Source organism: Hippocampus zosterae, chromosome 12, assembly GCF_025434085.1.
Source record: "Hippocampus zosterae strain Florida chromosome 12, ASM2543408v3, whole genome shotgun sequence".
NCBI lineage: Eukaryota > Metazoa > Chordata > Actinopteri > Syngnathiformes > Syngnathidae > Hippocampus > Hippocampus zosterae.
In genome coordinates, this window is record NC_067462.1 from 12,570,632 (window position 1) to 12,583,497 (window position 12,866).

General features: G+C 42.1%; 2 protein-coding genes across 4 annotated transcripts in view; one reads left to right on the forward strand and one right to left on the reverse strand.

Annotated features, from left to right (window-relative positions):
* Positions 1–12,866, forward strand: part of LOC127611542 (general transcription factor IIF subunit 2-like) — a 38,230-nt gene that overhangs the window by 17,082 nt on the left and 8,282 nt on the right. The gene's annotated exons all lie outside the window — the stretch shown is intronic.
* kctd4 (potassium channel tetramerization domain containing 4) lies at positions 4,389–5,987 on the reverse strand. The gene has a single exon (XM_052082207.1). The coding sequence runs from the start codon at positions 5,698–5,700 to the stop codon at positions 4,924–4,926; it is 777 nt and encodes a 258-aa protein (XP_051938167.1). The 5' UTR covers positions 5,701–5,987; the 3' UTR covers positions 4,389–4,923.

A 12,866-nucleotide genomic window follows, 5' to 3' on the forward strand; every position in this document is an offset into this window, starting at 1 on the left:
TTATGTATATTACCGGTAATTGACAAAGACTAAAACAAAGGACATTTTCGCCACATTTATAGTTTTAGTTTGTTTTATAAACCTGAGATGTAGTTTCTGTTAGTTTTAGTTTTGTCTTTAATCTTTTATCTTTTTTGGCTTTTATTTTGTTTGTTTAATGACTGTGTTTTTTTTTTAACTTCAGTTTTAGTTTTGTTTTCTTTGACTATAATAACTTTGGTGCACACCCCCCAAAAATTTGTACAGTACTAAATCGCAAACCACTGTTGCATTGCATCACATTGTGTTATATCTATATATAAATCATCTTTTCATTTCTTTACAATCTCAGGCTTTTAAAATTCAAGGTTCCCAGACACATTCCAGTGAATTGGTTATTGTATCATTGAAAGAATAGAATACTTGCCCCCGTAGCCGCAATGACTAACACTAGCTGCTTTCATACCGTACACCAGAAGCATAACAGTAAAACTGTAATTCAGCGCCACAGTGATGATTGCTTTCAAAACAACTGGATGTGGAATGACAGTCTCAGGCGTTGAATTTCACCATTGTCGCGACTTGTGATGTTATGCCTCTGACACCGCGTCAGATGCTGGAAACGCCTGGTTTGACTTCAACCTCACCATCCTGCATCGGTCCCCAGGATAACAATATGAGGAAAGAAAAGCTCCACTCTAAAACATTTGACATTTCGTCGCTTGGCTGATTGTGCCCACTCGTCAAATTAGTCCTGCCCTAGCATTTTCCCACCACCGTAAAAAGTGACTCATAAACTAAATGTAACCCATTGTAGCATACACCCTTTATTAGGAACATGCACTTTTCAATTCAAAATATAAGCCAGTCGTGAGTAGTGACCATGTCTTTTTGTGTGAGTGTGAAAAATACTTCAGCAGGGTAATCACTGAGTTGTGTAGGAGGATTTTAACACAATTTGTTCAATCTAGTCCTAGCCTTGTCATTAGTCAGGTTTTCTGTGGAGAGTTTCTGTCTTCTAGTCAGTAATAGTCTAAACCAGGCCTGATGGAGATTGACAGTTCAATACCCCATGATGCTCAACCATCCTCAATTGAGCTATTGAAACTGCAACAGGCTGTATGAATCATTCTGCATACAGTGCTTTATTCAGAGGTTGAGCGTAAGAGAGCAGCTTCCAGTTAGTCATAGTTCAGGCAAAAAAAAAAAAGGTGGGGGACTTCAATTATATTTGTGTATGATTAAGAAAACAATGAATAATTGATAAAAGTGAAATAAGTGTAATGATAAATAATTGTGCCAACTGTTTGAATTAAATATTATTGGCAGTAAAAGTCACAATTTGGATGTGAATGTGTGCTTTTTTTGTTTTTGTACCCGTTATTGCCGTCCAAGACAAATGCAAGCCACACTGCAGTCAATGGCTAGATGATTTATTAATTGTTTACACTGTGCGATGGAACATACATTGAGGCATGTTTGCAATGGCACTCATTTAATTGCTTTGGTGAAATGTCCACTTCGGCTTGTTGTCGTAGCAACGGTGAGCTTGAGAGAGAGGGCGAGAGAGATGTTGAAAAGAAATAAACATTGAAAAGAAATAAAATAATGGAATAAAGTGGAGGAGGGCGGGAAAGTATCTAGTATTCTGATTTGATTCAATAGATTTTCAGCGGGCTGATTGCGTTTTTCCCCCCCATTTGCAAGCATAATACGGACTGTACATCTCACAACTGTGAAATTGGCGGAAGTCTCCTGAGCCTCCTGACAATTTGATTCAATTACTGATGAATGGATGCATTATTGTATTTATTTTTCTCCCTTAACAACCATCCATTCTTTGTGCTTCTGATCTGAATGTGGAATGTCCTTGGCATCCTCACTTTCTTCCCCTTTATTACTTTATCCCTGCTCCCCCCCCCCCCCCCCCCCCCATGCCACGGATTCTGTTTCTGGACCTTTAGGATAAGAATCTGAGGTATGTTCGTCATTTTCTAGCTGAGAGGACCGAGGCCTGTTAACATAGACGGACGGGGCGGGGGGTGTTTGAGAGAATGATGATGGAAATGTTGGAATGGAGTTTGCCCAGCAACGGGTGAAAAGCCCGAGTTTATTTGTTCGCCGAGATTATTTATCTGGTTTTGTCTCACTCACTTCATCCAAAGCTGCCTTTTGATGATGCAAGAATCACGTGATCTTGCAATTAGTACGTGTAGGAGAAACTACCATTAAAAATGCATGACGCTCAATTTGCTATTAGAGTGAGTTGTTGCTGAAATCAGAGCAGTCCAGCTTCACCAAGATTTTCTGAAAGAATGTCCATGTTTAATCAACCAACAAAAATATCTCTGTGGAAGTTTTGCATTTGAACTTGAAATGAGTTACTGTGTACCACAAGTCAAGATGCCCAAGGTTGATGTGGCTGCGTGACTCACGGAGGGAGTTGGCTGCAGTTGGTTTCGGTCTCCACAGATGGTGCAAGTCGGGCTCGTCACCGTATGACGGACAGGTGGAAGGCCTGTTAGTTGGTTTACATCATATCAGATCAAGGGTGAGAATCGTGTATCTTGTGATACGATACTATAGAGATATTTTGCCAATGCTAACAGTACAGACATGATGTGATGATACGTTGGGGTGCAAAATGGAGAAGGCAAAAAAAAAATGTTATATGTTGATATTCAATTTATCATTGAATGTCAATAGCTAAAGAAATATACCATGACCTGTAGTCTTTTTTTCATTTTGGAAACAAACCACATTAATAAGTATCATTCATTCATTCATCTTCCGAGCCACTTGGTCCTCACTAGGGTCGCGGGGGTGCTGGAGCCTATCCCAGCTGTCTTCGGGCAGTAGGCGGGGGACACCCTGAATCGGTTGCCAGCCAATCGCAGGGCACACAGAAACGAACAACTAATAATAAGTATCGGTAGCAAATTAAAATAAATAAATACATAAATAAATAAATAAATAAAAACATTCTGCTTAACCTTTCTCATGTCTAAGCTGCAAAAGGGAGAACACCATATTCTTACATTTTGGACCACAGACCTATTTTCCTAAACTGAAATGGATCATTTTTAAAGCCTTTTTGATATTCCTTTTATTCTTTTCTGTATTAGAGACCTTGAGGAAGACATCTTCCTCCTCCAACTTTTAATGATGTGGGACATGATATTCACTGTGTTGTGACATTTTCAGGCAGTTTGAGATTAGCACAGTGGGTGTAATCTGGCAAATAAAACTGCCAGATTACATCCACTAGCCAGTCACAATGTGACCACAGTCTCGAGGCATATCAATAACAAATGATCTGTGCAATAATCTGCGCTTCAGCAGCCCATATCATAGGAAGAGAAGGGCCTACTCAAACTATGCGTTTGCACTGCACTTGCACTGCATAGTACATGGGGTGATTGTGTGCCATTTTCATGTTAATAGTACACTATAGTGAAATGCAATCTGATAAAAAGTGTTCCTCCTTCAGGGAAGAGGATGATTGGCCTATTTTCTGAATACCAGATCTTCTCTCCCCAAGGGCTGCTCCACGTTGAGTTGTGCTATCATGGCAGCAAGCTGGCCTGTCTTTTTAAAAGCAGTTAATGTGTTCTCGAGCATGGTTTCGGGAGCGTCGTAATACAGACAGTATGCTCTTCGTGTGTACTGCATATTGTTTTCAGCGGGGTGCAATGTTCGATGACGCCTTTTCTCCACTACACTGTGACAAAATGCAGTAGCCTAAAAAAAAAGATGAAGGCAAATCTATTTCAAGATGAATGGGAAAGACGTCATTGGAACAAAGCAAAGTTCTGGATATTGTTTTTTGCCTACTGTAGCGTCAAGTTACATTTTGGGTATATTTTTTAATTTTGTGAAGATCTACTTGATTCTTGTGAATAAAACTGGAGATTCATTGAAAAAAGGAAAATGTCTTGGCTCCTTTGGTGTTGTTAGTACAGCACCAGAGTACTTTCTTTGTGGTTGACAGTGACTTGCTTTATGACAATTTCTTATACCTTGCAGTGCTTTTGCCCATTTAAAGCAGCCTCATTTAAGTCTTACTGTTTCTGTGATTGGAAAGATACAAACATTTCTCACTCTGCCATCAAGGGTTTCAATTTAATTTTATTCATAAAATAATCACAAAGTCATGATTGATGCACTGACGACACAGAGGCTCACAGCACCAACACGACATTTCTTGAGTGCACAAATGTGTCATGCTCGAGTCAAAGCCCTTACAACAGTCACAGGTGTTTGCGCTAAAAATCAGCTTAATGCAAAGGGAAAGAGAAACGGATGCTGGTTCATATTAGGGCGTCAACCTCTGTGCATAATGAGCTATTCAACGAAGTACACGCGTTGTAACACACACACTGTCGTAAAAGCGCGGTTGCACAATGGTGCACGTCACGGTTACTTTTGAGGGCTGCAGCTATTGCAAAAGCAGCAGAAGCAGTCATTGTGCAATGAAGCCACTAGTGAAGCTACTCGTTGTTGAGAATATCCCTTTTTTTTTTCAATTTGATGTCAAAGCGGTTACTGTGCCGTCTTCACTGCACTTGTGGGGACTGATGTAAAGTCAAATTAGCATCGGAGAATTAAATGCAATTGGACTGACTGGCAGAAAAAACATTTGAAATCAAAATAGCATTCCTGCAGATGATGCCGCTCAAATTATTCTGGCCGATCAAATGCTTTGATTGTGGGCCAACGTTGTGCGATGAATTGTGAAGATACGGTACAAACATCAAGTGAAAGCACACTCTTCTTTTTCCACTAATAACGAATCACAGCTCAACATGTTTTACGAGACCTTTATGTCAAAATCAAATGTTGGAGGGGTGGTGGTGTAATCAGGCACTGCTTCTTCTTCTTTCTTTTTTTTTCTACCCCTCTGGGTGTCACACCTCTCTTCTTTCTTCCAAACTCCCTCTCAGCCTATTTGACAAAATGCAGGGCTTCAGCTGCCACGACAGAGCCTTTGCTGCTGTCCAGGCTGGTGACCAACCTGAAGCCAGATCTCAAGGCTAGCATCACGGTCTCGAGTTTCAGGCAGTCAAGCGTGCACAAGAACGTGCTGTCCTCCTTCAGCACGAGCCGCGAGCCCGGCTCTGACTTGATGAAATGTCTGAACTGGATCACGTTGGAAGACACCTCAAATTCTTCCGGAAACCCATCCAGGCGACTCTTTGAGATCTGCACCAGCCGGCCTTTGACCTTTTCGATGAAGGTGTGATCGCTGCAGTACACCTTGAGGCCTTGTGACCTGTCGTGGCTATCTGTCATCTCCAAAAAGGCAGGCTCCCTCTGGGCAGCCCGGTGACTTTCCCACTCAGCCACTGCTTCGACAAGTTCAACCAGACGGTAAAAATCGGCCTCTCTTCGGAGGAGCCCCGCCTCCCGGAAGTCGTCGGGTAGCTGGAGCTCTCCGGTTCGTAGGTAGTTGAGCACATGCCGGAAAACTGGACCGTCTCTGTCAATGAAGGGGTTTCCCATGGAATCCATGTGCTGGACGGGCTTCTTACCATTGGCCAGCTCTTCCAGAAAGGTACCCTGGTGCTTAGCGAGGGTGCTCCGGTGAGCGGTGTACAGGAAGCCCCCGACGTTGATCGTGATCGTGCCTGACGTGGGCTTCTTGAAGCTCTTGCTGGGCTGCAGCAGGTCTGGGTTGATGTGTCTCAGTTCACTTTCCATTCTTCTGAGATTCCATTCCATTCTCACCTTGCCTCTCCAGCTTGGACCCCAGCCTCCTCAGAGCTGGCGGGTATGCATGTGTGCGAGCCGCGCTATTTGGATCGGTGGTCCTCTTTTTCTTTTTGAGATGTGAGAAAGAGTCTCTGACACTGTGATCTGTCTTCGGCTCGTGTGTCGTGATAGCGGCTATGTTTAAAAGTGTGGAACGGTGGGCGGCTGAGTCCTGTCAGGCAGAGGAGCTCCTGTGGACTGATGGTTCGAAAAAGAGAAAGGGTCTCTATACTGGTCTCCCTCCCTCCCTCTCTTTCTCACACTCTCTCTCTCTCTCTGTCTCCCTCCCCTTGAGTGGGTGGGCAGACAGTATCTCTCTCTCTCATGCACGCAGACAAAAAATGAGTATGGGAGTAAATAGCAGAGGGGTATGAACTCCAGTCTGTTTTTTTTTCACTCACAACAGGAACAGAATCAAGTTCTGGCCATTAGTGTGCACACATACACACACTTACACGTTCGCATCCTCTCATGACTGAAATTAGGACTGTGTGTATATAAAAGACTAGCTGGTTCGCCGCCCTGCGGGCGGCTCATCAGCTAGTTCCTGCGGAAGGCTGGTAAGGTGGGCCTTTGGCCCACAAAAGTGTTGTTGCTTGGTTCAACTTTTTGTTCATCTTCATTGCTTATCGTGAAAATAAAGAGATGTTTAGCTCTACTAAATAACTAACAATTTCATTGCAATGCTTGTGGGTAGACAACATTTTTTCGCTAAGATGCCCGCGCGATCGTAGTGAGCCACTGCCTGAGCGGCGCAGTGGCGGTGCACAGCGGCACGGTTAAGTAGGTACGTTTTGAAAAGGGACAGACGGAAGGACAGACCGCGTGCGGGACGACGCGCAATATATATATATATATAGATATTACAGACTTGTTTTTCCTCTGCCTTTGTTATGCCACTTTATTCACCGCTAACTGCAAAGCAACAACGTGTTATGTTAATACAGTAGGTATATTTTATCTTGGGCACCCTATCACTCAAGGCTTCTTTTCTTTGGCAGGCACGTGATTGTTTGGACAGTATTTCTTGGGCCGATGGTGGCGGAGGAACATTAACGTGAATTGAGGGCCACCCTCTTTGGATCTCCACAATTTGCAGCATCAAATGTTAATCCGTAAATGTAACTCTTCAATTTATGTCATGTGATCCCCTGAATGACGGGTACTCTCGTGTGACAGGTGATCCAAAATTAATAATGACATTCCATGTTCAAAACCTGAATCATTTTCACAGGTGGGGTTGTATGTAGTCTTTGTCTACCATGTACAAGGAAATACTGATTTTTGTCATACTGTATTTATTTAATATTTTCTTCTTGTCAGGACATTGATTTCCCAGTCGGTAAAAACGAAATGCCGAATAAGTACAAATGTCTTTGCAAACCATCAGTGAGGCCTTATTGACGATGATCGTAAATATTTGAATACATTGAGTGAAGATATGATTCACGTGTGTGCGTGTGCGTGTGTGTGTGTGTGTGTGTGCGCGCGTGCGCGTCTGTCCGTCTCTGCAGTGGTTTTCACATCATAAACAACTTGTGGAGTTATCAACTACACTACGTCAGAATTGCAAACGAGCCAAATTTAACTGGGTGGACTTGCTTTCTGCATTTTCATTAAGCTGGCCTGTGGAGCATGCTCATTATTTGGGAGGGGAGAAAAAAAACCACACGTCAGACTGTGTTTGCACAGCAGTTGGAGCTGACTGAATTACATTTCCCAAAATGCTGCTGCTGCAAAAAAAGGGATGGTTCTTCCCTCTTTAAGGTGCTGAATAATTCATTAAGGAGCAGTAAGAGCTCTTGCTGAAACATGGAGTCACTTGACTGCTGTGAAGCTGGCATGGCAACCACTTAAAATAGGGTCCTCTTTGAGCTCAGAGCTGTCAGTCTCGTCTTTTATCCTTGCAGAAGCCTTTCTTTGGCACAGAGCCTGCATGTGTAGATCATATAATTGACCCAAATAACCAAGTGTTCGGAAGGTGAATTTAAATGATGAAATGCATCAAAAGTATCTTCTTTTTTTTTTCCAGTGATTGACTTGTCTGCACCCAGCTACGATCAGCACGGCCAACCGTACGGCTTGTTCCTCACATCAAAATGCAATAATTCTCCCAGAGCCTAAATTCAATTGAAGTGAATTATTTGGCATAAGAGGTGATTTATGTTCATTCTGATAAAAATAGACATTATTTACAAGTTGAAATGCTGATAGTTCGTGTGTGTAGAAAATCATTGTAATAATGATTCGTCAGTGGTTTAGATTGATTGCATTTAAAACGTGTATGGATATTTTATAGGATGTACTGTAACATTTCATATAGCTTTTATAATATTGAAGATCACATTGTGGTTTTATTAGTTACTTCAGTATTTGAATGCCTATTCGACGGAAGCAGCTGTGGTAATGCGATCAGGCAGCATGGTCTCGAGCCACACAGGTTTTCCATTTATTTTATTTTTTGCACCACCTATTTAATTGCCAGTAAACTGAACCAAATCAAGAGGAGTGTATGGACATTCATTTCCTCGACGAAGTTGTGGACAGTGCAGAAAGTGAGCCAAATCCTGATTATACATACACTTTCCACCTTTTACCTTCTCAAACATATTGGGGAACTTACAATGCGATGGTAACTTTTCTGAATAAGGGGCCACATTTTGTATTGTACTTCGTCCTGTCCAAAAGACGAGCTTACGGCGAACAAAATTATATGCATGGTACTGATTGGAATCATTGCATTTCCTTAATGAGGCAGCCTCCGGTCTGCACAGATCAGCTTCTAATAATAGAAAATTATATTTGGAGAGCCAATCAGCAAGTTGCACACTTGGATGCAGTTTGCTTCTTCGTTATCATTAACAGGCGAGGCTTTATCAGCTGTGTGTGGGTGTATGTGTGCATTTGCTGGCGTCAGGCGGAAGCCTCGCATCTCCAAAAACATCGCTTTTTAGGGGGAAAAAAAGCAACATGTTTGTTGGGCCTCAAAGTGAACTAGCCATTTTCTACACTTTGTATTGGTCACTAATTTGTGAAAATAACAGACCCTCGTTGGGACTGACCAATGGTATCAAAATTGGACATAGGAGGTTTCCATACGACAGTGATGATTTGTAACATGTTTTCACGTTGTGATTTTGTTTTTTGTTTTTTGTGTGAATGAATAACGATTGTTGCTTCATTCACAAATTTCACATTTTGTATTGTTTATGCATTTCATCTTCTGTTTTTTTTTTCATCTTTTCCTCTACGTTGTGGTGAAAGTCAGTACGAGCTGTCAGGAACAAAAACAGCAACTAAATAATACACTCATCAATTTGCATTCTAACAAGTCCAGCGCATCTGCCGTCCAGCATGGCCGCGGCTATTTAAAGCAACCGCATTAAGTCTTCTCATGTACATGGAGATTTGTCCCTGTAGATTACATAGATAATGGTGAGTTGACAGGGCCTAACCTGAGTACAGGGAGGAAAAAAACGACAATGTAATGGTCAAGCACAGTAGAAAATGTGCCTCCAGAGTTAAATGGCGACGGCACGGAAGTAATCTATTTTGATTGCTATTGTATTGACCGCGTGTCTTTTGGGCTTTGTACAGATGTTCGGAAAACTAATTGCTACGTAGCTCATACTGCTAGCATTGCCTCAGACTGTAATAAGGCTCCACACGGCAATTAACGACTGAAAGAAAAAACCCCAGATGCTTTAGGGCAGCAGTATTTGGACATGCATCAATGTAGAAAGCTAGGAGACATCTAGCCTGTGTATTTATCAGATCATCTTGTGTAAGCTAGATAAAGAGAGCAAGGTTAGAGACTGGTGGCGGATGGAGGCTTGGTGGGCGGCTTGCTGTTTGTTGTGTGAAACATTAGGGAGGTCAGAGCTGCAAACAGATGGAGGTGTGAGCCGAGTGTGAGGGGGTGTACGGGTAACCTCTCCCTCGCATCCTTCTCTCTGTCTTCACTCCTCTCATCCTCTATTCATCTATACCAGTGGTCACCAACATGGTGCCCGCGGGCACCAGGTAGCCCGTGAAGACCACTTGAGTAGCCCGCCAGTGCCTGGACATTGTGATTTGCTAGTAGAAATTATGATTTAAAAATGCAAACATTGGCAGTACTGTGAGACATTTCGAAACACGATCAAAGTCTGACAATTTAAATCATCAAGTATTAAAAATAACACATCCTCATATTATTGAAGGTATTTTGGACAAATATGTTATTTCAGACGTGTATCAATTTGGTAGCCCTTCACACAATCGGTACACATGAAGTTGCTCTCACCCTCAAAAATGTTGGTGACACCTGATCTATACCCTTAAAGAATGTGTAAAGGGTCTCTCTTCATCTTCTCCCTAAATACATCTCTCAAATCATACAAAAAGTCAAGAACCGCTGCCGTGTGAGCCATAAAGCGTGCAACAAGACTTTTGGCAAATATCCAATAATTAACCATATTTTGCTTTTTAAACTTATAGTGGGGGGGGGGGGTCCTTCAGAAGAGGCAATTGGTGTAAATGACCTGCTATGGCTGCATTTTGTGGCTGCATTGTTGCTGAACATGGTGTAGTTTGCAGCAGGCATCTCGTTGTGCAGCTATGGGGTCCTCAGAAAGATCGCGGCAGTTAGGTTTTGTTTTTATGATTGTTTTCATTTGCACAGTAATTTTAGGATTCTTTTCTGCTACAGAAAAGCAAATGATGGGTTCACTTTTTGAAAATTGGCGTTTTGCAGGAATGTTGGTAAAAATATGTGCAAAACAACTTCACTGATTTTCCTATTAGCTGCTGTTAACATTTGATCGTGTTGGCCAAAGCACAGATTTATCACTGGAGATTTTCATCGTGAAACATGCATGCTGGACTCTTTGTAAATGTCAAGAGTTTCCTCCCCCACACCGGAGCCTTGAGATCCCTCTCGACGTGGCTTTTCCACCGACCAAACATTTTCATGTGTGTTGTATATGGGTGTCGTTTTAGTTTCCGTTTGCTGGCATGTGTTTCATCCAATCATTACCTTTTAATTGCCTGTAAGCAGATCAAGATCCTTTCTTCCCTGACTTCTACTTCAACCCAAGTTGTTAATGGCCTCAATATTCAGAACCCACCGACTGTAATTTGATTGAACCTCATGCGACACATGAAGGTGGACAGCATGTGGTGGTTGCTATGGTGACCGCGGCGATTGCACCTGCACTAAATGATTCAAGGCTGTTTTAAATCAAATGACACTGTTTGTAAGCCACAATCAGCTTTCAGCCGACAAGCGTGAACTCGGCGAAAGTGCACTGAACATATGTATGCATGCTCATCATTATAAACTGAGTCACTACAACAGCAAGCTGCAGCCATTTTTTTTAAAGTAACCATCTGTTTTGGGTTTTTTTTGTTTTTTTGTTGTGCGCAAGTAGGTAGGTCACGGAGTATTTGGACACATTGACAAATGGTTACCTGTGGGCTTTGTAGAAGAGTAGTATTGGTTCCTGTACTTTAAAGCCCATAGTTTACCTTATACCTGGGCAGCATTCATGTCGGTGGTCTGTATTATCTGGGTGATGTTTTGCATTCTGCTGCTTTGTTCACAACACGTTTTGGGCAATTAAAATTAGAGCTTGGACTGGCACCCAAACTCCCCAGTCCCCAACCGTTTTGACTTTCTTTCGGCGATTGGCCAGTACTTTTGGTGCATCGCGGCCGATGGCCAGAATGCAGTCTGAATAACCGAATGGCACATTTGAACAATACTCTGGTTTTCAAAACAGAGTGAAGCAGTGCATGCTGAGACCAGTTTTTCTGAACGCAACCATGAGTAGGGAACGGGGACCCCCTCGACGTTAATCCAAGCCCCACGCTTCTTGGTCTCGGTTTTTGTCAAATAAATTTGCCCTCAAAATGTACTCCAAAAAAATTTTGTTCTTTTTTTCTTCTTCAGGATCCATTTTTTTTTGGCTTGTGTGACTTTATACCCAGGTCACTCCACACTACTTTTGAGTGAAGGCAACCGTATTGAAGAATTTGTGTTGCCTGAGGGAGATGTTGGGGCAATCTGTCTCCTTTATTGATTGGACGTTCATCCATTTCACCTTCCCTCCCTGAATAATGAGCATCAGAGGCCTTCGCAATAAGATCAATAGCTTTACTCAGTCGACAACGCAGTCTGTACCACTGTCGAATAGTAAGCTTCTTTAAACTCAATCTAAATGTATTTAGCAAATAAATTGAATCTTACAAAAAACAATTAATCTTAATGTCGCTAATCTTTGGATGAAAAGTAAGGACTAACTTAATTGGTCACACACTGGAAATTGTGACTTATGGCAGCATGAATGAAAAATTCCCAAATGCAATATGACCATGGAAAATGGACGAAATCTGCACATTCAATGTCAAAGAGAAGAACGGAAATTTAATTTGTTTATATGTCCTTTGATAAAGTGTATGTATTGAAAACGACTAAAATCTTTGAATTCCAAACACCGCATCATTTAAATGTTTACTCATCATGCCATTTATTTCAACATCTGACTATAAGACCATAATTTAGAATGTATGATAATTGAGCTAATTAAATGTTGAGTACATAATCCACATAATTTATTACTGACACATGTACATTCAGGCCTGTCAGGATTGCCTTTTGTCAGTTAATTCTTAATGAAGCAAAAATATTCTCCACTAATAAAATCAGAATTATTATTATCTTAACACAGTGTGCCATTATCAGCCGCAAACACAAAAAGAACAGTTGCAAAGGCTGGTAGCAGTTGGCGTGTTCTGACAGGGGATCCTGCTGTGCCACTATCGCCACCGAATGTCGTCACTCCGAGTAGACGTCATGCTTCACACTTTTTTTTGGGGCCTCGCTTGCCCACACATTTGAAATGCGGAGACGAGGTGAAGTTGGCGCGCATCCCTGCACAGTCAACTCATTCGCACGTCAGAGGATTCTCCGTCTCCTCCACGGGTCATCTGGACCTCCTACAGCCCTTTGAGCATCTCACTCAACCGAGTGTAAAATGTTGCCGCTTCTCCCAAATGGTGCATGTCCACATACAAACAATGATGAATGGAAAAACAAGAGCGTCTAAATCGCCAAGCAGTTGGCATTAGTACAACAACAAGGTTTATTCCGAAGA